The sequence below is a fragment of the Typopeltis vanoorti genome, chromosome 22 (genome assembly GCF_054136105.1).
Source record: "Typopeltis vanoorti isolate ZY-2024b chromosome 22, IOZ_Tvanoo_1.0, whole genome shotgun sequence".
Taxonomy (NCBI): Eukaryota; Metazoa; Arthropoda; class Arachnida; order Uropygi; family Thelyphonidae; genus Typopeltis; species Typopeltis vanoorti.
The window spans coordinates 7,506,838-7,532,611 of NC_143570.1; the positions used below are offsets into that span (position 1 = coordinate 7,506,838).

The 25,774-nt window shown below is 37.6% G+C and overlaps 1 protein-coding gene across 3 annotated transcripts in view; it reads right to left on the reverse strand.

Annotated features, from left to right (window-relative positions):
• Positions 1-25,774, reverse strand: part of Sbp2 (SECIS-binding protein 2) — a 320,992-nt gene that overhangs the window by 11,711 nt on the left and 283,507 nt on the right. For all 3 annotated transcript variants that reach the window (XM_090411737.1, XM_090411736.1, XM_090411738.1), the window contains 2 exons: positions 20,996-21,110; positions 20,745-20,899 (listed from right to left, as the gene is read on the reverse strand). In XM_090411737.1, coding sequence (XP_090267863.1) covers positions 20,745-20,899; positions 20,996-21,110 — 270 coding nt within the window. The remainder of the gene's footprint in view (positions 1-20,744; positions 20,900-20,995; positions 21,111-25,774) is intronic.

Consider the following 25,774-nt stretch of genomic DNA (forward strand, 5'->3'; position numbering starts at 1 on the left):
GGGTCAGTGGTGATATTAATGAAAATTATTCTTTGTATGAAATGGGCCAATATTTAGAAGATCTGCATAATTCCACGAATCACTATTTTCCAAATAACTACTACATGATGTTACAAATCATACATGGATAAAAGATCCATTCAAAGTGTAAGATAGGCCAATAGACTGTATTGGAACAGATTATGAAAAGCTTAATGATACGATTTCAGACTCCACACTGCAATAGGTTTTTCAGAAACTATCACTTCCTGAATTTTGGTGCAGCATCAAAAAAGAATACCCTCAATTACTTGCAAAGGCTATTAGAATACTCTTACCTTTTTCAACTACTTATATTTGTGAGACTGGATTTTCTTCATATGCTTCAACCTAAACATCATCATCAAACTGAATGCTTAAGCAGATATGTGAATCCAGCATTGTCTGTTAAGCAAGACTTTAAAGAGATGCATAAAAATGTAAAACAAAGCCCTCATCTCACTAACTTGAAGAAAAAAATGTTAATTTTTATAACAGGTTATGTTAGTATGTTAAGACTTTATTACAGTTCTTATTAAGTACAGAATTATTTTACAAAGTTCTCAGATTTAATTTTCAATTTGGGGAATATATTACAATTTGGTAAACATTAATGATACAGCCCACATAAATGAAACTCATGGAGGTCCTCAGTAATTTAGCATATAAATGGGTCCCGAGTAAAAAAAAAGTTTCAAAACTGCTGTGCTAGACAATTAAAAGTAGATCTTCAGTTTGTCCAAAATAAGATAACCTCACAAGAGTAAGGAATCGGGTAGATACCTGGTAGTCTTCTGCCAAAAAACTGAAAAATGAGGCCTGGACTCTGGGAGCATGCTATCAACAGTAAACACAATTTATTCGAACAAGACAAGTCCTTCATAAAAGTTGTTTCCTCATGGAATGTCTTTTAAAGAAAAGTGTGAAACTTTACTTCATTGTTCTAACTTAAACAGATCCGATGGTCTGTCTATCTCCTTCATGGAAGATAGTACTTTTTAAATCTGCTACTCTTTCCTAACTTTATTTTCTTTATGTATATATTTATATATATTTTTTTTAATGAGTTAGGAAATTATTGACTTTATTTAATTATCATACATTAGGTGGTGCTTTTTAGAATTGTCTGTAATTGTTTAACTGTCATTATGTGATCCTGTACTAACAATGCCTATAATCCTTAGGCAAAAATCCTACAGTAATAAAGTTTTATGTGAGTTTTTCTCCATTTTTAGAATTCCTTTAATCATGAAAACTCAAAGAACTTGCCTTCTGGCAACTGGGATTAAAGTTTGTCCTAGTCTGAGTTCTGGGTCAGGATGAAGACCATGTCTACAGCCAAAATGCACACAAACTGTCAAATGCTGCGAAAACTTGAACCCATTTGTAAGAGCCCATTTTGAAAAGAAATTTACTTTCCTCCCTTAAACAAGCCCTGTGGAACTCCCTTTTCTTAAGCATACAGTTGCAAGAAAGAGAGAAATTCCCAATCAGACTTGGAATATTCAGTATGATTAAAAAGGGGAAAGATTTCCCTCTGAGACCATAATTGCGTAGATCATTCAATATTCCAAATTTCCAAGTGGTGATGTATGTGTTTTCCATATTAAAGAAAACCAAAAAAATAAGTGTTTGTGTTTTAGGAAAGCATCTCTTATGATTCTTCCAGCCAAACTGGATGATCAGTTGTAGAATGACATTGGTGGAAACCAGATTGTGTTCTGGAAAACAGGTTGTCTCTCTCTGGAAACCATAAAAAATGTGACTTAACCATTTTTTTACAGAATCTTGCACAATCAGCTGGTCAGAGCCACTGGACAACAGTTTATTGGAGATTTTGGATCCTTCACCGGTTTCAGAAAGGTAATAATAATAACCTTCAGCCAGGTCTGGATACCCGTTGTCAGAGAAATTTATGTTGAAAAAGTGCAGCAGTTGATCCATGGCTGATGGCGACAGATGTTTTACCATCTGAGCAGTTGTTCCTTGGACAACTGCTCAGAGTCTGCCAGATGAATATAGAAAGTATCAGCAGAGCTAAGAGTGAATGTTTTACCAGACTTCTTAATGACAACAGAATTGAAATAACCATCATACAAGAAACCCATGCAAGCAATGAGTCGCAACTATGAGAAAGATGTATGGGGAAGCTACCTATGTCTGAAATTCACTTACTAAGGTCTGTTTCATTCCTGATAGCAATGTTTCAAACATTATCATAGAAGTTAATGACTTAAAAATAAATAATATCTACAAGCTAGTCTGATGAAGTTTTACTAGCCTTAATGCATCCTGCTGTTATATTGGAAACTTTAACAGTCATCATACCCATTGGACTTGGATGCTAGAGGGCTACATGGTGTGTAGTGTATGTAAAGTGCTCCTGAAAAGATGAGTATTATTTTAAGTAATAATTGGTAAATTTGCTCGAATCTTACATAGTATTGTTTACTTTTCGTATCTTAGTGTGTCTGTGGGTTTTTTGTGGGTTTTCTGAGTTATTTTAATTGGTATTCAATAGATATGATAGCTACAAATGGCACCAATAAGAAGGAAAACAATGGTGTCCAGATCGCCATCTTTGTTCAAAAATTTTAATACAAAGGAGTTTATTTAATGCACCATTTGTGACATGCATGCTTTGATGAGAGTGGCTGGAGTCTAGTTAGACAATGATAGTGGAGTGAATGTGTGCAGAAAGTGTAAGGAAAGTGAGGATTTAAAGTGTATTTCAGGTCGTGAGAGTGATATCATTATTGAAAGTCAGCATGTAGAAAATAGTGATATGAGAGGTATGAATAGTGATATTTGTGAGGTAGTACCAGAAAGCTGTGAGAGCGACGTTGAAAGTGAGAACGAAGGTACAAATATAGAACGAATGAATGGTTTAAAGGATAATAAAAATGATGAGATAGATGCAATGAGTGAGATCGCACGGTTGCGCGGAGCGATACATAGGGTGAATCGGTAGCTGGAGCGTTTGCAAAAATGTTTACCAAGCGTACCAACTAATAAACGGCAAAAGTATAAGAAAAATAAGACTATGATCGTGAGTGTAAACAAAATGAAAGAGCGAGTATTGTATGGAGATTCTTTAGTAAGAGGTGTGATAGATCAGTGCTTCCCAAACTTCTGGATGTCAGGGCCCCCTTTACAAAAATTAAAATATTTCACGGCCCCCCTCGAAACAAAATCGTAATAGAGAGATATATTATTATAATATTTATTGTATTTATATTCGATACAAAACATACACAGCGAATATTGCAAAAATCAAATGCATATATTACATTTTTTGCCTCTTACCGTTTGGTTCTGAAGACGATGCAGGCTGTTCTGCTAAAATATGAAATACTGTCCTTTTTTTGAGTCTGTTTCTGCTTCTTCTGATTGTTCGCGGGAATTTTTTTTATTTTTTTATCAGCCACTTATCCATCTCAGGGTTAAAATTTTTAATGTAGAATAGATCAAATAATATCACCACTTACCGATACTGGCGCACCACAGACTGATAACATGAAATTAGTGAATATTACCTGAATAAGGGAATCCTCGGACCAGGAACATTTTTCTCTTTTGTGACTTTTCTCCCTTTACGGTAATTAAGCCTAACACGAAACAGACAGCAAAAGCAGGTTATTAAAACGTGCAGATGATTGGTGCGGTATTAACAAAAGATCGCGCAACCAAAAGATAAAAGCATAGCTGACAATTGAGTTGAAATGCTAACTCTCTTCAAACGAATTCCATATGTGAAACTGCCATAACATTCATTATATATATATATATATATTACTTAGTTTTAACACTTTTACGAATTTTAACACGTTCGGTTGAATTTTATTGCTGCCTTAGGAAATCGAACTCACACGCGTCTAATTAATAACAATAGTTTTTAGTTAGATACTGTGTTTGCACATGCAACATATGGTTTTGTTTCAGTCTATACAGCATAGTTTCTGTATGAGTGGGACATGATTCATTAATTAGTGTGTTTTTATCCCAGTTGTCTCTAATTGTGCTATTTGTTGAGAAATATATTACACAGACTCCTCATAAGTTATTCACTGGCATAATAAAAGTACTTGTTTTTATTGCCTCTTCAGTATAGTGGCTGTTAGGGAGGGGTGTTGTTTAACACTGCAAGCGAATTACTATCTCCCCACATGAAATTGTTTAAGCTTTTTTTCATGTGTGAAGTATATGCGAAACTTTTATTGGTAACAGAAAACTAGCTCGGATGACAGTGATAATATAAAATGAGTTTTGATATGTATATAAAGTCAATATCAACAGTCGCTGATTACGAATACGTGATGAAAGGGACAGGAAGATTTGGAGCTTCCCTGGAGAGCATTCGAAGTAAATACAATTAACCACTGCTTTGAAATGAAACATATGAATAAACAATATTTATTAATTTCATTAAGCTCTGAAATACGCAGGAAGCAAAGTTTGTGAACCAACACCAATGTGTGAATTTTTCCATTAAAATATAAAAAATAACAAAAAAAATAAAAGTTAAAGACGTTTCTTTTAAAATAAAAAAATCTACTTAGTCTTAAAACATTTTAAATTTGTTTTCATTATTTCATGGCCCCCCTCAACAAAACCTACGGCTCCCAAGGGGGACGCAGCCCACAGTTTGGGAAGCGCTGTGATAGATGACAGTATGACAAAATCGTACCAACCTGGTGCGAACATTAAGGATGTAAGCGAGTCAATTAGAATGCAAAAGCAGAGGGTGAATGAAATGATAATAGTACTAGGAATGAATGATTTGTAGCAAAAGAGAAGAGTGAGAGAGTTAGGATGGTGAGTCTGCTGCCACGGTATGACAGTGAAAAGTATAGAAGAAGGGCCATTATTGCTAATGACTTTATGCACGGATTATGCAGGAGGAGTGAGTTCGATGGGCAAAAGGATTTATATAAGATAGATGGTTTGCATTTGAATGGATTTGGTGTACAGAGACTGGAAAAGGTGTTACTGAATGAAGTGGAAGTGCAGAATCAGGGAAACTAGAGTTATTAAGGGGGGGTGGGAGTAGATATGCAGACTTCAGGGAGACAGTTGAGTTTATGAATGTGTGTAATATGCCCAAGCGAGTACGAAGGGCAACAAATCAGAATGGAACAGTTAGTATAAGGCATCAAAACAGGGATGGGACAAATGGGCTTCTGCAATTCATCTATACTAATGCAAGAAGTATTAGGAACAAGAAGGAAGAATTATTGGCCTTGGATGGCACTTCTAAGCCACATGTTATTGGCATTAGTGAAACATGGCTGACAGAATATGATATAGCAAGTGGGATTGAAGGTGAGGGGTATAGTGTGTTCAGGAGTGACAGGGAGAATAAAATGGGGGGAGGAGTGTTATTGATGAAGGCTGATGAACTGCAGCCAAGGAGAATAAAAGTTGAACTGCAGGATAGAGCACATTTGAGGCTATTTGGTGTGAGATTGAGGCTAGCAGAACAAAATATATAATTGGGTGCTGCTATAGACCAGGTGATGGAATAGATGGTGGAGATAGTATGCATAAGTAAATTGAAGAAATGAGTGGAAGGAGGGTAATTATTATGGGAGATTTCAACTATGGTAACATTGATTGGAAGGAGGAGAGGACATATGGGAGGAAGGAATTGGATTTTATGTGATTATTAAGGGATAACTATCTGTGACAGCATGCAATGGAAAATACTAGGGGTCAGAGAGTGTGCTTGACCTAGTAATTGCATCTGAGAATTTGGCTGTAACGAACATGACCACATTGCCACCAATTGGTGAGCGTGATCATAGGGTCTTGACTTGGGAGGTGGCTAAAGGTGTGGAATTTATAATTAAGACAGGGTACATGTGAAATTATCGGGCTGGTAAGTATGACAAGCTTAGGAGTTTGATTAGTTCAGTGCACGGCATGTAAAACTGCAAGGGTTGGATGTTGATAGTGCATGGGAGGTGGTTAAGAAGTGTTTGCAGGAGGCAATGGCTGACTGTATACCTAGAGTCAGAATAATAAATCAAGTAGGGCAGAAGGTAACGAGTGTGGTAAGAAAAGCAAAATCGGATTATGAAAGAACATTAGCCATGCAAGCTAAAGAGAATCCCAAACAGTTTTTTCGATATGTTGCAAGTAAAAGAAAAAATGCATACAGCAGAATGATTTTAAAGAATACCAAAGGTAGGGTACAGAATCAGTCGATATAGTGGAAATACTGAGCGAGCATTTTGCAAGAGTATATCATCCAGGTGGTGATATTGCAGGAAAAGGAACCAACAGCTTATACGGGAATTATGGTGAATGAATTGGAGGTGAATAGTCTATTACAAAACCTTAATGTGAATACATCTGTGGGGTTGGATGGTGTACCAGCTGGTGTTGTACGTGAAACGCTAAGGAATAGTCAGTACCCTTGACCATTTTGTTTAATTTGAGTCTCGGGTCTGGGTTAGTCCCAAAGGGGTGGAAGGAGGCTCCAAGACTGTGGTTGTAAATTACCGACCGATCAGCACATCAGGAATTGTTGTCAAGGTCTTGGAGAAATAGTCAAGAGTTTTTTTTTTTTTTAAATAACAAAACCTGTGGTGCGTTCATAATTAGAAGAAACACACGTATAAACCACAGTGAAAATTATTTAATTGTAAATATTTCATCCTAAGTATCTTAGGACATCATCAGTACAGTATTTAAAGAAAAATTAGGAATAACATACAGTTAGGGCGCATGATTACAATAGAATCTCATGAAAATGTGCATAACGTGCTAAAGTAGTACAAAAAAAAAAAAACTTAATTATTTAACACAGTTTTGTATGATAATTTCCCATACTTTAGGAATAGTAAGAACGTCGTTGCGGTTTAGGTTTAGTCTTCATCATCACATCAACTTTACGTTAGAAAAAGAATCTCCACAGGGTATCTCTTTTTTGGATTTACACATCAAAAGAAAAGAAGACGGTTCCATCGCCACTTCCATCTTTCGCAAGCCTACATGCTCAGGTCGCTACATTCGCAATTCTTCTGCTCATCGTCCATCTCAGAAATCTGGCATTATTAAATCACTAGTTTCCAGAGCACACAAATTCTGCTCCTCTGAAGAATCTTTAAACCAGGAATTAGAAGTTATCGAAAATACAGCCATCCTAAATGGATATAATCCCAAAACAACTCAAAAAATCATCAGTCACTTCTGCATACATCAAACCAGACAGGAAGAAGTGCATAGGATTCCCATACCTTACATTAAAGGCATCTCAGAACGTCTTTCTAAAATTATGAAGAAATACAATTTTGCCACTACTTACAAACCTATCAACCAAATTTACAACTTATTACCTTCTCCTAAGGACAAATTCTCACCCTTGATGTTACCTAGTGTTTATGAGATTCCATGCTCATGCAAATTATCTTACTTTGGACAGACAGGCAGGTCTGTTCAGAAAGGCATCTCGGAACATCAAGACCACATTCGTCTTCTTAAACCGCAGAAATCTGGCCTCTCTCAACATGGAATTGAAAATCCAAACCATAGGATCCATTGGGAAAAGGCTAAACTTTTACATAGATCTATATTTAAACGTGAATGTTTATACAAAGAAAGTTCTGAAGCCCTACTACACAGACCAAACCTAAACCGCAACGACGTTCTTACTATTCCTAAAGTATGGGAAATTATCATACAAAACTGTGTTAAAAAATTAAGGTTTTTTTTTTTTTTTGTACTACTTTAGCACGTTATGCACGTTTTCATGAGATTCTATTGTAATCATGCGCCTTAGCTGTATTTTATTCCTAATTTTTGTTTAAATACTGTACTGATGATGTCCTAAGATACTTAGGATGAAATATTTATAATTAAATAATTTTCACTGTGGTTTATACATGTGTTTCTTCTAAATAGTCAAGAGGAAAATACAGGATTGGATAGACGAAAATGGGATACTGTATTGGGGACAGCATGATTTTGCGAAGAGTAGATCATGACTCAGTAACTTGATCACATTTTATAACACAGTGACGGCTGAACTGGATAAGAGTAATGGGTTTACAGTGATTCCACTAGACCTTGCTAAGGCCTTTTGACAGGATACCCACATGGAATTCTAATCAGTAAACTGCAGCATATGGGGATGGATATAGGGTTGGTGAGATGGATAGGAGGGTGGTTGATGGAGAGATATCAGAGAGTGGTTTATTCAGGAGTAGAGTCCAAAAGATGGCCTGTGAGTAGTAGTGTACCGCAGGGCTCTGTTCTTTGACCACTACTGTTCAATTTGTTCATTAAAGATATAGGAAAAGATCTGAGAGGAACTGTTCATTTGTTTGCTGATAATGCAAAGTTGGGTAGAGCAATTGTGAGTGCACAGGATGTCAAAAGTTGCAGAATGATTTGGATAATTTGGAGGACTGGGCTAAGGAGAATGGATGGCAATTTAATGTGGCAAAATGTAAGGTTATGCATTTTGAGGTGAAAAGATTAGCAGCAGTATATCACATTGGTGGAACTGTACTCCAGGAGATTGACGAGGCCAGGGATTTGGGGGTGTTGGTGGATAGGGAGTTGAAGTTTAGGGGGCACATCGCAAAAGTGACTACATCAGCTCATCAAATCACTTGGTTGCTGAAAAATACTTTAACAAGAGACAAACAGGTTATTGTTCCTCTGTATCGAGCCTTGAAAAGACCTCATCTAGACTACTGTGCCCAGATATGGGCACCAGCATTTCTTCTTGATGGGGAGGAGGTAGAAAGGATCCAGAGGCGAGTGACCAAGATGATTGCAGGGCTATGGAATGAACCTTATGAGAACAGGTTTAAGATTTGTGGGTTGCAAAAATTGGTTGATAGGCGGAAAAGGGGAGATATGATTGAGGCATTCAAATTACTGAAGGGTTTCTATAAGTTTAATTCAGAAGATATTTTTGAGAATAGGACTGGTGGTGGGAGTACTAGGGGCCATACATGGAAGCTGGGCAAGAGTCTGGTTTGCAAGGGTGTCAGAGCTAGGTTTTTTACTTGGAGAGTGGTGAATGAGTGGAATAAGCTGCCAGAGTCTGTTGTGGGTGCCATGATTGTAAATGAGTTCAAGGCGAAGTGTGACAGATACTGTGTGAATGTCGAATAGTTGTTCTTGATGATGTTAGGGCCTTCCTCGATGAGTCTAAGGACTCCTCGGAGTTGCCCGTAATAATAATAATTGGGTATTGAGAAATTGATGCAAATGGTGCCGAGCGGGCAGATGCAAACAACACACAGCTGATTTTCGGTTCCAAGGATAACTGCACTTTTAACTTGGTTAGATGGAACAATGGCACCAATCCTGACGTATGTTTTGTTACAACCGATCAAAGGGCTTCCCAGCACTGACCAGCCATTGCATTATAGGAAAATTCGCACACAGCCAATACCACCCTGTCTTTATTGAGGTGGGCCCTCAAATTGAATTACTGAAACTACACCAATGCCACGATGGAATATTGCCAAGGCAAATTGAAACAACTTTTCATCAGGTCTAGATAAAAATGTGACTGGATTCCACCACGACCTTGTAACTACCAAAGATTTGTGAAAATAGTAATTTCTAAAGCCAAAAAACATATCTCTAGAGGTGCTAGAAAAGAATACATACCTGGAAGGAGTAAAACCAGCAAAGCACTTTATAACGACTTTTTTGAATAGAGTATGTGTAGATGTTGCAGATGATCTTATAAGCAGCTTAAATGAAGCCAGAAAAAATAAATGGATTGACACCATCGAAAAACTGAACTTTAAACATTCAAGCAGGAAGGCTCAAGAAAGAAAGCTGCTGTTATGGCCAACTATATCACCAATAGGATAGTGAATCTATCCAGAGCTAAATCAGAAAAAACACACACTAAAATAATTAGGAAGCAACTGACCAGACTTAAAGAAGATTGTTCTGAAGCAACTGATCTATCGAATCCATTCACCAAAGAAGAACATCTTGCAGCACTCCTGAATTTTTAAAAAACTCTGGACCAAATACAATAGTATGGCTGACAAAAGTCTTCTCTAATATCTTACAGTGGCAGATAATCAGCAGAATCTAAAAAATTGAAGATAATAGCCATCCTGAAACCTGGAAAGCCCACTGATACACCTGAAAACTATACCCTAAAGTACTGCTCAGTGTATAACTTAAGCTATTAGAAAGACTTATTTACAATAGAATTAGCACTATTATTATTGGCACTCTCTCTCTCTCTCATGAACAGGCCAGTTTCAGGCATGGGTACAGCTGTGAAGGTCAAGTTTTGGCCCTGACTCATATAGAATCTGGTTACAAAAAATGCTTTAGAACTGGTGCAGTCTTTATAGATTTTATAGATTGCTGCATATGACAATGTATGGAGGAATGGCATGATCTATAAGTTCCTTGAAATACTGAAATGTAAAAAATATGATCCATCTGATCAATGCTATTCTGTCTAATAGAATAATACGGGTAGTTATATATGATATGAGCAAGCCAAGAACACTTAACAACAGACTCCCACAAGGGTCAGTTCTGGCCCCTCTTTTATTCAATATGTATATTTCTGACCTTCCAAGGACAATGTCTAGAAAATTTGCATATGCTGATGATCTATGCATTACATCCCATCACCAGAACTTCTGTACTATAGAGCACATACTAACAAGTCACCTAGAGGAGCTAAGCTATTTCTTTGAGACATGGCATCTTATTCCAAGCACTACCAAGACTGAAACATGCTGCTTCTATTTAAACTTTTCCAGAGTATCTTAGGATCCCCTGAATTAGTGTACATGCATATGCAAACAGTCTATCAGGTTGCAGTGATGGAAATGGACTCATCCTGTCAAACAGAAGTGTCCTAAGAGTAAGTTCCTTGGACAGCTGCTCGGAGTCTGCCAGCTGAATATATAAAGTATCAGCAGGTATTGACAGCTTTATCTTTGAGTTTCCAGATTTTAATCTCATATTTCTTTGCTCTTGGTTGATCTTGTTATAGAAGATATATAATGGATACAAGATTCCTTCTGGCTCTGATGACAAAAGTATCTTGTTCAGGCTTGAGCATGTTTGAAAGCAATAAGATTTGTTGTTGTAGGGTATCTGCAGAAGATACTCCAAGCTTCTGAGCTTCCCTGGCTGATGTGCAATCATCATTCCACAATGGCTTAGGGAAATGTGAGACCGACTAGATGCTTTAGGAATTGCAGTTGTTGCAGCTTGCAAAATAAACTTGGTCATATGGTTCACTGCATCACTGATAGGGAATGAGCTGACTGTTGCAGAAGTGAACTTTGCTGAAGTAGAGAAGTGGGCCAGTCAGCTTGATCATTGTGATATCTGTGATGTAGTACATGGTTACCATGTAAAACGGTTGAGGGGGGGGGTGGAATGGTCGCTCCCATACAAGTTGTCTTTAGTTTCCCACTTGAACAGTGGAAAAGAGGAAGAGTGAGCAGACAGTTAAGTCAATAGCAGTAAATGCTCAAGTAGGCATGTGGAAGAAGGTATTGCTTCTGGTGTTCAAGAGTGAGAGATTGTTGTTGTCGAACATTCTACAGCTCCTCCTCCTCTAATGTTTGTTCGGGGCACTACTCAAAGGTTATGCATCCATTTAAATCCCCCATTAAAAGTAAGGGGTGGTAACTACAATACAGTGGTATCAAGATAATCCTGAGAGATATCCATTGAAGAAGGAAGATAGATGCAACATGCTGTTATCAGAGTTCTGACTGTGAGTTGAATGACAAATGCTTCTATGTTGGTATTAAGTGAGATTTGTTGGAAGGATATGTGGTAGCCCAATAGGATGGTGACTCCTACACCAGCAGGCTCATTTCTTGTCCTGTCCTTATGAATGGCACTTACATTCCATAATGCCAGGTTATCACTGGCATCAAGCATGTTTCTGTAGGCAGAAGCATAATGGCTTATACTTCTTCAGGAGAGCTTTTGTAGGAATCGATGACAATTCCATTGTAGGAATCATTTCATTATTTCTTTTTGATGGTATCATATGGCTTCTTATGTTGAGAGGTTTTGTTTTCATTAGTCTAGAATTTTTTCCTCTCCAAGAATTGTGGATAGCCAGTGTCTATCATTTCTTCTTCAACAGGGTTTTGTTTTCATTAGTCTAGAATTTTTTCCTCTCCAAGAATTGTGGATAGCCAGTGTCTATCATTTCTTCTTCAACAGGAAAAATATGTTGTTATACTTGACTCCCTCTAGGGCACTATGTATATTAATTATTTTATCTTCCTGTGGAATCTATGCTATTTGTTAACGGGTCATCTATTAAAGGATTTCAGAAGCTATGTCTTTGATCCTCTGTCATATAATATTCCATTATTTTTTTAAATAAGATTAAAAAAAATGGAACATTACATGACAGAGGATATAAATAATAAATTACATAATAACCACAGTAATTTAATTAACTTTAATGAAATAAAGGTACAAACCTACCTTTACTGGCAGATACATTCATCAAAAGTCTGCTCATCACACCTCTCAAAAATTGTGTTATCAAGTCTTTAATTAATAGAGCACAAAGTGTGCTCCTCTCTCTCAAGCTTACAACAAGAACTTTTCACTCAAAAAGTTAATGGAATTTAATGGTTACAACCCTAATCAAATCCAGTAGATAATTGACTCCTGTGTTCCAACACCTCAGGATTCTTCAAAAGACGCAAAGTTCCAATTCCTTGTATTTCTGGCATCTCAGAACCAATTGGCAGAATTTTGTTGTATCATCTCATTCCCACATATTTTCCTATCAATAAAATTTCTCATCTGTTGTTATCTACAAAAGACAAACTGACACCTCTATCATTAGCTGGCATTTACCACATACTGTGCAAATGCAATTTAACATACTTTGGAAAAACAGGGCATTATGCGGAAAAAAGAATGAACGAACATCAATATTATATCAAATACATGAAACTTCAAAAGTCTAGTCTGGCACAACATGGCATTGACTCTAAACACAATATCCAGTGTGATAAAGCTTGTCTTCTCCACAGATGCGAGTTTAAATACGAATGCCTTTTCAAAGAAAGTTGCAAAGCACTTTTACATCAGCCAAATCTGAATTGAAATGATTGTCTCTCTCCTTCCCAAACGTTTGGGAGATTCTTATCTTATGCATCAAATAAATAGTTTTTTAGAATTATTTAACAATATTTTATTAATATTAATTTCTAGCACACGACAACAGTTTTTAATTGGTAATCCGACTGTTACGTACTTTGTATTCCATTCCTTTGAAGTGCTTGTTATCTACACTGATGATGTACATCATCAGTGATGATGTACATCATCAGTGTAGATAGTAAGAAATATTTGAACCTTTATTTCATTAAAGTTAATTACTGTGGTTATTGCGTAATTTATTATTTATAGTTATGCCACAGGTACCTTTAAAGATATCACAGAGGATATGTATTATTATTATTGTTGTTGTTGTTCCGGGAAACTCCAAGCAGGCGACAGACTCATCGAGGGAGGCCCTAACATCATGTCTGGAATAACTATTCAGCATTCACACAGTATCTATCATATCTTGCCTTGAACTCATTCACGGTCGTAGCACCCACAACAGACTCTGGAAGCTTATTCCACTCATTCACCACTCTCCAAGTAAAAAACCTAGCTCTAACACCCTTGTCAACCACGCTCTTGCTCAGCTTCCATGCATGGCCCCTAGTCCTCCCACCACCAGTCATATTTTCAAAAATATCTTCTGGATCAATCTTATAAAAACTCTTCAGTAATTTGAATGTCTCAATCATATCACCCCTCCTTCGCCTATCGTCCAATTTCTGCAACCCACAAATCCTCAACCTATTCTCATAAGGTTCATTCCACAGACTTGCTATCATCTTGGTCACTCGTCTCTGGATCCTCTCCACTTCCTCCCCATCACGAAGAAACCCTGGTGCCCATAACTGGGCACAGATGTCCAGATGGGGTCTTATCAAGGCTCGATACAGAGGAACAACAACTTGTTTGTCTCTGCATGTTCAAGTATTTTTCATAAGCCAAGTGATTTGGTGAGCTGTTTTAGTCACTTTTGCAATGTGCCCCCTAAACTTCAACTCCCTATCCACCAGCACTCCCAAATCCCTGGCCTCATCAATCTCCTGGAGTACGGTTCCACCAATGAGATATACTGCTGCTGTTCTTTTCACACCAAAGTGCATAACCTTACACTTTGCCACATTAAACTGACATCCATTTTTCCTAGCCCAGTCCTCCAAACTATCCAAATCATCCTGTAAAATTTTGACATCCTGTGTGCACTCACAATTACTCTACCCAGCTTTGCATCATCGGCAAACAAGTGAACACTTCCTCTCAAATCCTTTCCAATATCATTGATGAACAAATTGAAAAGCAGTGGTCCAAGAACAGAGCCCTGCGGTACTCCACTAGTCACAAGACATTTTTTTGACTCCACTCCTGAATAAACCACTCTCTGGTATCTCTCCTTCAACCACCCTGTGGTATCCTGTCAAAGGCCTTGGCAAGGTCCAGTAGTATCACTGTAAACCCATTACCCATATCCAGTTCAGCCGTCACTGTGTTATAAAACGTGAGCAAGTTACTGAGGCATGATCTACCCTTCACAAAACCATGTTGTTCCGCATACAATATCCCATTTTCATCTATTCAATCCTGTATTCTTTTCTTGACTAATTTCTCTAAGACTTTGACAATGATTCCTGATATGCTAATCGGTCGGTAATTTACAACAGCAGTCTTGGAACCACCTTTATGCAGTGAAACTATTTTCCCCTCCTTCCACCCGCTCGGGACTAACCCAGACCCGAGACTCAAATTAAACAAAATGGTGAAGGGTACTGACAATTCTTTAGCTGCTTCTTGTACTACATGAGCTGGTATACCATCCAATCCTACAGATGTATTGACATTGAGGTTATGCAATAGACTACTCACCTCCACTTCACTCACCACAATTCCCGTATAATCTATTGGTTTATTCGTTTCTGCAATGTCACCACCTGGATGATATATTCTTGCAAACTGCTCACTCAGTAACTCAGCTATCTCAACTGATTCAGTTACCTCCTTACCATCGGCATTCTTTAAAATGATTCTGCCATGTAGATTTTTCCTTTTACTTGCTACATATCTAAAAAACTGTTTAGGATTCTCTTTAGCCTGCATGGTCAATGTTCTTTCGTAATCCTTTTCTGCTTTTCTTACCACACTCGTCACCCTTCTGGCCTGCGCTTTATACCGTTCATGTGCCTGCCGGTCACCTTTCTCCTTAAATTCCCCTCCATAGTTGTTTCTTTTTTTGCAGCTCAAGCTTAATGGTGTTATTCATCCATTTAACCCCTACTTGATTTATTATTCGGACTCTAGGTATACAGTCAGCCATTGCTTCATGCAAGCACTTCTTAACTACCTCCCATGCACTATCAACTTCTAGTTCTTGCAGTTGTACATGCCATGGCACTAAGCCAATCAAACTCCTAAGCTTGTCATACTTTCCAGCCCGATAATTCCACATGTACCCTGTCTTAATTGAAAATTCTACACCTTTAGCCACCTCCCAAGTCAAGACCCTATGATCACTCTCACCGATTGGTGGCAATGTGGTCATATTTGTTACAGCCAAATCCTCAGATGTAATTACTAGGTCAAGCACTCTCTGACCCCTAGTATTTTCCATTACATGCTGTCGCAGATAGTTATCCCTTAATAACCGCTTAAAATCCAATTCCTTCCTCCCGTGTCCTCTCCTCACTCCAATCAATGCGACCATAGTTGAAATCTCCCATAATAATCACCCTCCTTCCACTCATTTCTTCTATTTGCTTGTACATACTGTCATCACCATCTTTTCCATCACCTGGTCTATAGCAGCACCCAATTGTATATTTAGTTCTGCTAGCCACAATCTCACACCAAATGCCCTCAAATGTGCTCTTTTCTCTATCCTGCAATTCAACTTCTATTCTCCTAGGCTGTAGCTCATCAGCCGTCATCAACAATACTCCTCCCCCCATTTTATTCTCTCTGTCATTCCTGAACACACTATACCCATCACATTCAATCCCACTAGCTATATCATCTACAGTCAGCCATGTTTCACTAATACCAATAAGTGGTCTGGAAGTGCCAACCATGGCCAAAAACTCTTCCTTCTTGTTCCTAATACTCCTAGTATTAGTGTACATGAATTTAAGACCCCCATTAGCCCCAACCCTACCTTGATGCCTTATATTAACTATCCCACTCTGGTTTGTTGTCCTTATTTGCTCTAGCATATTATATTCATTCTTACATTCAACTGCCTCCCTAAGGACTGTATATCTACTCCCCCCCCCCCTTAACAAATCTAGTTTCCCTGAATTTGCACATCCACTACATTCAGCAACACTTTCTCAAGTCTTCTTACACCATAACCATTCAAATGCAAGCCATCCATCTTATATAGATCCTTTCGCCCATCAAACTCACTCCACACGTCCACAAATTCCACACCACTCGTCATACATAACCCACGCATAAAGTCATTCGCAATTATGGCTCTCCTTTTAAACATTTCACTGTCATACCGTGGCAAAAGACTAATCATTCTACCTCTCTCACTCTTTTCTTTTGCTACCTCAAACAATTCATTCAGGTCTTCTATCATTTCCATTTTATCTCCTTTCAAATCATTCGTACCTGCCACAACAATCATTTCTTTCACCCTTTCCTTTTGCTCTCTAATAGACTCAGTTACATCCTTTATGGTCGCACCAGGTTGGTACGATTTTGTCAAATCCTCTACTAACACACCTCGTACTAACGAGTCTCCATACAGCACTTTATCCTTCATTTTGTTCATGTTCACACTCATATGCTTATTTTTCCTATCATGCTTTTTATTATTGGTTGGTTCATTCAGTCGACTTTTGTTCATGCACTCTAGCTGCTGTTTTGCCCTTTCTATCGCACCATTCAACAACGCGATCTCACTCAATGCATCTATCTCATCTTTTTTTATTCTCTGAGAAACCATTAATACTATCATTCACACTTTCTACATTCACACTCTCATAATTCTCACCTTGCCGTTTCTTGTCATATCGCTATTTTCTTCATTCTGAAGTTTGACAAAAATATCACACTCACGATCCGAAATACACTTCAATTCCTCATTCTCCCTACATTTTCTACACACATTCAATCCTTTATTATCATCTATCCACACTCCGACCACACTCCGCAAAGCATACATTTCACAGCTAGTACACTGACTCATTTCTTTTATACTACCGTTCTTTGATAAAGATGGCGAACCATCATTACTGGCCGCCATTTTCCTTCGTATAAGTGCCATAATTATTGCAACGTGTTTTATCAAATAATAAGTTATAACACACCAAAAACACACAAATAGATGCACTAAAATACGCAAGGTAAACAAAACTACGCAATATTAAGTAATTTTATCAATGATAACTGAAAATAATACTTATCTTATCAGGAGCTTGCACGAACACTACACACTACGATATAACCTCGAACTCAACCCCAATGTATAAGGATTCTTCTTATGGCTGTCACTTCAGTTTCTGAGTTCTGAACAGATTGCCTTATCAGAAGCATCATGAAGGTCTCACTCTGATATTACACCTCTAAAAAAAGTAAGGTTTTGGAGATACCTGTAATTGATATTCCCTGAATAGATGTTGCATGAAGCAATTTTTCTGAGTGTGATACTGTTGCTACTTCAAAAAGAATGCCTCCTGAACACAGTTTCTTTACAGCTTTTTGAAATTTTGTCAATCCTTCTAAAAACCCTTCTATATGAAGGAGGTTACATTTTTCCCTGCTGAATACAGGATTAAGAAAAGGGGTGTATTTTTTTTTTCAGCTTCTGATGTTTTTTGTTTCCTATTTTGATTTTTGGTTGATATTTCTATGGTTTCTACATGATTGAGACTGATAAATAAGATAAATAAGAGAAGATAAAAAATCTCTAGCAAGTAATGACTATTCTTGGGAGTGGGATGCCAAGGTTACCCTGAACAACATACTGACACCACAGCAAGCCTTGGGTCCTGTCAGTGGATCATGGGAAAGGAGACTTACTGCAACACTGTTGACCCATGAAGACAACTCCACTAGTCAATTAATCCTGGCTGGGCTATCCAGGACTGTGTGTCTTGCTGAAACAGTGGACAAAATAGTGCAAGACTACCAGGATTCCCCCCCCCCCCCAACCTTTCTGGATGCCCACAGGTCGCAATACATGGCAAACACAGTGGCAAGGCATTGAATCTCAGTGATGGTAGTCTAGAACAGAGGTTCCCAAACTGTGTACATGGTGCTGCAGTGCATCATTTATGTGTATTATTTTTTTCAAATGGCTACTAAGTTGTTAGGACACAAATACTTATTAAATAGTTTGAACCTAACTCTTAATCAACAGAACAGTTAGGTATTTCTTTTGGCCTACAGACACTGAAAAAAATCACTAAGGGCACTGTGAACTGAGAAACTTTGAGATCCTCTAGTCTGGAAGACAGGACAGTAAAAAACACTCAAGAGAATAATATGGGAAGAGAAGCATAGAAAAAGAATAAGAATGAAAAGAACCAGTACTGTTACTGGGAGATCATCACAAACATATGCCTCACATGGGACGAGAGAAAAGAAAAGAATCTTAATATGTTTCTTGAAGAGATGGAATTTTTATGCATTGGAGAAAATGGTACATGGACGAATGTTCCAATGAGGTATGTGGAATAAAGGAAGAGGATGAGAAGTTGGTTCAGTGAGCCTGTAGTTTAACAGCAAACAAATGTTAACTGGCAGTTGCCCATGTTCATATATACTATCTGATCAAAAGTATCTGGACACCTACTTGAAACTGTAATCAGACTTTCCAGTAGTGGACATTAATACGGGGTGGGACCAACTTTTGCTTCTATGACAGCTCTAACTCTGCCGGGGGAATTTCTACCAGGTGTCGGAACGTCTCTGGAGGAATGGCAGACCATTCTTCCTGAAGAGACGTAGCCAGAGCAGTTTGCGATTTGGATCGTTGGGGTCTGGAGCGAAATCGGCATTCTAATTCATTCCAAAGGTGTTCTATGGAATTCAGGTCAGGGCTCTTGGCCGGCCAGTCAATTTCTGGAATGTTATTGTCCACAAATCATTCCCTCACACACCTTGCTATATGGCAGGTAGCATTGTCATAGACAGTATGCAACAGGTCAAAATGTCCTTGTACTCTTCCATATTTAGATTTACATGTAGTGTTATGAGAAGCCAAGTCCATTCCATAAAAACCATTCCCATACTGTAAAGTCACCTCCTCCAAATTTCACTGTTGGCACTATACACACTTGCAGGAATTGTTCTCCAGGCATTCGCCACACCCAGACCCTCCCATTGGATTGCCATGGTAAAGCGTGATTCATCACTCCAAATTGCACATTTCCAGTTGTCCACTGGCAGTGCTCTTTACACCACTGCAGACAACACTTAGCATTCACAGAAGAAATGTTTGGTTTATGGGCAGCTGCTTGACCATGGAACCCCATTCCTCCTAACTCTCAATGCACAGTCATGGTACTGGCTGGATGGTTAGTAGCACTATGAAACTCCCAGGTGATTGTTTCACTCAATGTCTGGCGATTTCTACAAACCATCTTCTTCAACGCTTGACAGTCCCTGTCTGTCATTAAACACGGTCTAGTCTACCCGACCGTGGTTTTGTTGTGGTTGTGCCTTCACATTTCCATTTCACAATCAACTGTTGACTTGGGCAACTTGAGGAGGGTTTAAATATCTCTGACAGATTTATTACTGATGTGACAACCAATAACTAGTCCATGTTCAAAGTCATTGAGCTCCCTTGACCTACTCATTCTGCTCGTATTTCTTATCACTGAACAACACACAGCTCCGTGCCTCCTTTTATACTGGTAAGTGAGGTCATAGTGATAACTAGACATCAGTTTACGAATTACAGAGGGATGTCTGGATACTTTTGATCAGATAGTGTATGATTAGAGGGAGGTGGAGGAATAGTGCCAGCCCATTGAAGGAAATACCTGCAGAAAAGACATAATGCAGAAACAGTCTATGAGGTGATTTTGGGGGGTGAGGGCAGAGAGGTCAGTGAGAGAAGAGTTATCTATTAAGCAAATAGCTCTTTTCTACGTAAATCTAGCATTCTGTGGGAGGATTTAGGTGAACTATTCCAAATATGAGAAAAAGATTCTAATACCAAACCTATGTTATGTTATAGATGCAATATTTTAGGTGGGAGATGAATTTATCGACTGGTGCAAGACCCACTTATTGGAAGTGTGAGGTAGCTTGAAAAAAATTCCATGTTTGATCTCTAGAGCAAGGTTTCTAAGAGCAGGGCTTCAGACTATGTAAAAAAAATAAAAATACAAAAAAATAGCATATAAAGTTAATAAAAACAGAAAAAATTCCTTAATCCCGCAGAGCATAAATGTACCATAAGTTTACAAGTAAACCTTTCATGAGCAAGAGTCATATAAAAAATAATAATAATAACAGTCATTCTAGATAGTCATTATATTGTGGCAGGATAGCATATATTTTAAATTACTCCAATTAAAATGTAGAATCAGAAAAAAGTTGGAAATATTTAAGAATTTTACTGACTATTCAAAATTATTAAGACTGTATTCAACATTATTAAAATTTATTTTATTTACCTCAGTACCACTGGTGTTAAAAATGCCAACACAACTAACTGGAACTGGTTTCAGACAAATTTTTCCCATGGTTCGTCTGCGAAGAGCAAAAATACAAGGCACACTAGATTCTTCTGAGAGTTTAATTATTGTGGCAAGGGCATCATCCAACCCACCTATAAATATATAGTAAGTCAATTACAAAATTAGTTATCCAAATATTGAAAATAAAATGATGGCAAGCAAATGAAAATAAAATAAATTTTCCTTACCTTCTGATTTAATTCGTTCAATATCAGGAGCAATAATTACACATTTCACTTTATTAAATCTCAGATATTTTGTAACCTCTTTTAAACCATACACTAATCTGCGCTTTATATGTGCCTAAAAATGTCAAAAAATAATATAAAGCATGTGAATGACAATGACTCTAAAAAAGTAACATTATGTAATGAAGAATGTACTATAACTAGCAGCGTCTATAAATTTGTCATTTTATTATCTTTTGCTTCCAATTATGAAAGGTCTCTGATTGATATATATATATATATATATATATACACTATATTCAGTTACAAAACATCTGGTAAATAAATATATACAAAATCCAGTTACACAAAAGAACAGGAAATGCAGTTGATGACTTGTCTGATTGAGGGACACCATCTCTGCTCTTCAACCTACAAATGTTTGGATCTCATAGAGGGATGGATGTTTGTAAATAATAATTATTCTTATTAATAAGATTTAACCTCCATGGAGTCAGAGACTCATTGTGGAAGGTACACACTATTGTACACAATGTTCATCCAACCACACCTTAAACTGATTCAATGTGTCTACACCCACAACACACTCACACAATGCATTCCACTCACCAACCAGTCTCCATGAAAAGAACCTACTCCTCACTCCTCTGCTTGCACCCTCCTTATACAGTTTTCAGTAATCCTAGTCCCCTCTACCAGTCTATGAAAAATCTCCTCCATGTCAACATGATAACTCCTGACAAGCTTATATGTCTCAATCATATCCCCCCCCTCCTCCTCATGCTTTCAGGTGATACGCTTCTTGGCATAAGCAAGAAGTAAGGTTAATGTAACCAAGATAATTAATAAAAAGATTTTCTAATATAATTAATTACAAGGTATTGCAGTCAAGTTTCTTGATTATTTGACTTATGTTTTCTTTAATTACTTTAATTTTAATTTAGTTGCTGTTCATTATAAGATTATCAAGCAACTTATTTGAAATAAAATTAATGAAATGTTTCTTATAACATTAACTGACTGTCTTAAGGCAGTTACAGTTAAATAGCAGAGGTAGTATCATGAGTATGACTGATTTTTGCACAGCTGCATTGTTTTGTTTAGGATTTGGGGCTGTTTAAAAAACATCAGTTATTTTAAACTAAATTTATAATTTAGAAAAGATGTGTTGGTTAAGTTGTTCTGTTAAGTCTGTTAAAATATATAAAGGCTGGTGTGAAATGTCTGCAGTTCAAAATTAACTATTTATTATTATTACTGCCTCCAAAGACTCATCGAGAGAGAGAGAGAGAGCACCTACTCTACAACTCTCTGTCTCCACTACCCAATCCACCAACTACAGTGAACCACTACCATCCTTACCGATATCAATGCTGCCCACTACTAGTATTTTTGGTCTGTAAATTGTATGTGTACTCAAGGCTGATTTGTCTGTATGTGGGATGAAAAACCTGAGTTCCAGGGAGAAAAAAACTCTGCTACCTCCATATGAGATTATAACTCACTTCAATTGAGAAGAATCTTTATTGTTTTTTTTTTCATCATGACAAGAATCAAACTTAGGCCTTTTCCAATCGAAGGGCGCAACATACTGTCGTTCTTCCAGTTGTTAGATCCTGAATGGAGAGCTTTACAAGTAAATTCTTTATTCAGGATTTAACATGATAAATACTACTAATTAAGGAGATTTCCGCACATCAGCTAATAATTATGAAGTATTATTTTATGTTATGTAATAATGTATGGTCCATGTGTGCCATATAGTGAGAGTTATTCCTGCATAACTGAAATGAGAAGCACAGAATTTTGTGTCAAAATAGTAAGAATTGTGTAAGGGAATTGTTAAGTTATTTGTAATTCCCATTAAGCTGTCTAATAGATTACGAAATTCTGAGAAAATTTATAAGTAGTAATCTGGAATAATCGCGTATAATCTGTACGAGTCAAGCGTAGAGATGGAGGCTATACCTACGTGGAAAATGACGTCAGAACAGCTACCTGGAATAATGTAACCTAACAGATTAGGGAGAGTGTAGGATCACTCAAGGGGCATGAACGATGGGGTTCGTGGGTGAAAACCACATCGATTAGAGGGCGCCCGAAAAGGTTGAATAAAAGACGAAGCGTGCCATTTTACAGGCTTTTTCTTTTTAGGTTCCTGGATTCGAGTTTTAGGAGGTTTGTCAGGGGAGTCGTGAGAGAGCAGTGGATCGACTACAGTGATGACGGATGGCGGGTTCTTTTCTTGAGAATGCTTGAAGATTTCCAAGCAGAATTGATCGCGATATGACGGCCTATGCAGAATCGAGCCTTAGCAGAATGTCACATTGGAGAAAGTTTCCTGCGGAGCGATAGACAGCACGCCACAGTCGGAAACAATTAAAAGAAATATCCGAAAAGGAAATAGTACTGAATTAATATTTTAAGGGCAAAACAGTAGATTAGAAAGTGGGCTATTTAGAGGTAGAACAAGGTATAATATAGAAAAAGTAACGACATAACACCGTCTTACAAACATCCCTCAACAATTACAGCAACAGACTAACATTCACCATGGAAACTGAACGGAACAAATCCATCAATTTCTTAAACCTGACACTAATCAGAACTAACAACAAAATAGCTACGAAAATATACCACAAACCCCCACATATCATCAACTACCTGCATTTCGATTCATACCACCCATATTCCGTTAAAAAATCAATCATCCTATTACAATTTATAAATGCTTACAAATTCTGAACCAACCGTAATTATCTTAACATGGAATTAAAAAATTGAACACGGATATTTAAAAATCACAACTATCCCACACAACTAATAAATTACGCAAACAGAATGGCAAAAACCAGTCATAACAACAATACAACCAAAACTGACTTCCCAACACAAAGCCTACAAATACATTTTCAAACACACGGACTATAAACTAGCATTCACCACGAACCAAAAATTAACACCTCTCCTAAAACCCACTAAATCGCTCACACAAAGAAATATTTGAACACCACAACGTAGACTACAAATTTCCTTGCCAAAAAGACTGACATCACCAACACAGGCTCTACCATTAGGTCTTTATGGACCAGACTACAAGAACACTTCCGGAACTGTAACATCCCTATTCCGGAACATTTAAACACTAAAAAACAACGCAATATCAAAAAGAAAAATAGAATACAGAGTACAGGGAAGACAGAAATAGCGGCTCATGCCCTTGAACTGAAACAAATCCTGCAAATCGGCAAGGCTATAATAATAGACAAACAAGACAACGAAATAATGCTTAAAATATCCGAAACAATAGCCATAAAATGTGACAAAAACTCAATCAACGTCTACCAACCCTACCTAATTTCCGAATGTTGGAAGCTCCAAAATTTACAAATGAGGGTCACGCCTCCGACCAATAAGCGACAACAAATGCCCTTTTTTGGCAGACACAACATACGGTCGTGGCATAGCCCTACACTCATCCCGAAAATGTTCCCACCCCAGTTTTCCCATAAAACCCTTCCCCAAAGAAGTGCCCTTAAGTATAATAATATATATATATATGTATATATATTATTTTGAAAAAAACCCGGGTTTTCAAAATTATTCTTCCCGCCTTGTGTCAAACACTCCCCCCCATGTTCCCCCCCCTTAACAGCCTAACAGCAGAAATATGGAGAATGAAGTCATCCTAGCATCTAAACAAGATATGTACAAAATTTTCTTCCTCAATTATTCTGCTATAATTTCCTTTAAAATACACCTATAATGCCTGAAAATTTTCTTGAGTATAAAAGCCAATGTATTTAAAATAAAGGACCTCCCAAACAAAAACAGGCTATAATAGCCATAATATTGAGACTGGCAGAACAAAATATACAGTTGGGTGCTGCTATAGACCAGGTGGTGGAATAGATGGTGGAGATAGTATGCATAAACAATTTGATGAAATGAGTGGAAGGAGGGTAATTATTATGTCGGATTTTAACTATGGTAACATTGATTGGAAGGAGGAGAGGACACATGTGAGGAAGGAAACAGATTTTATTCAATTATTAAGGGATAACTATCTGAGACAGCATGTAATTGAAAATACTAGGGGGTGTGAGAGTGCTTGACCTGGTAATAGCATCTGAGAATTTGACTGTAATGAATATGACCTTGTTGGTGAGAGTGATCATAAGGTCTTGACCTGGGAGGTGGCTAAAGGTGTGGAATTCTCGATTAAGACAGGCTATATGTGGAATTACTATACTGGCAAGTATGACAAGTTTAGGAGATTGCTTGGATCAGTGCCATGGCATGTAAAACTGCAAGGGCTGGATGTCGATAGAGCATGGGAAGTGGTCAAGGAGCATTTACAGGAGGTTATGGCTGATTGTATACCTAGGGTCCGAATAGTAAAACAAGTAGGGGTTAAATGGATGAATAACACCATTAAGCTTGAGCTGCAAAAAAAGAAACAACAGTGGAGGGAATTTAAAGAAAGAGGTGACCTGCAGGCACACGAATGGTATAAGTGCAGGCCAGAAGGGTAACAAGTGTGGTAAAAAAAGCAAAAGCAGATTATGAAAGGAAACTAACTATACAAGCCAAAGAGAATCCCAAACAGTTCTTTCAATATGCTGCAAGCAAAAAAAAAAAAAAAAACTGTACACGGCAAAATGATTTTAAGGAATGATGATGGTAAGGAGGTCACTGAATCAGTTGATATAGCGGAATTACTGAGCGAGCACTTTGCAAGAGTATATCAACCAGGTGGTGACATTGAAAAAATGAAGG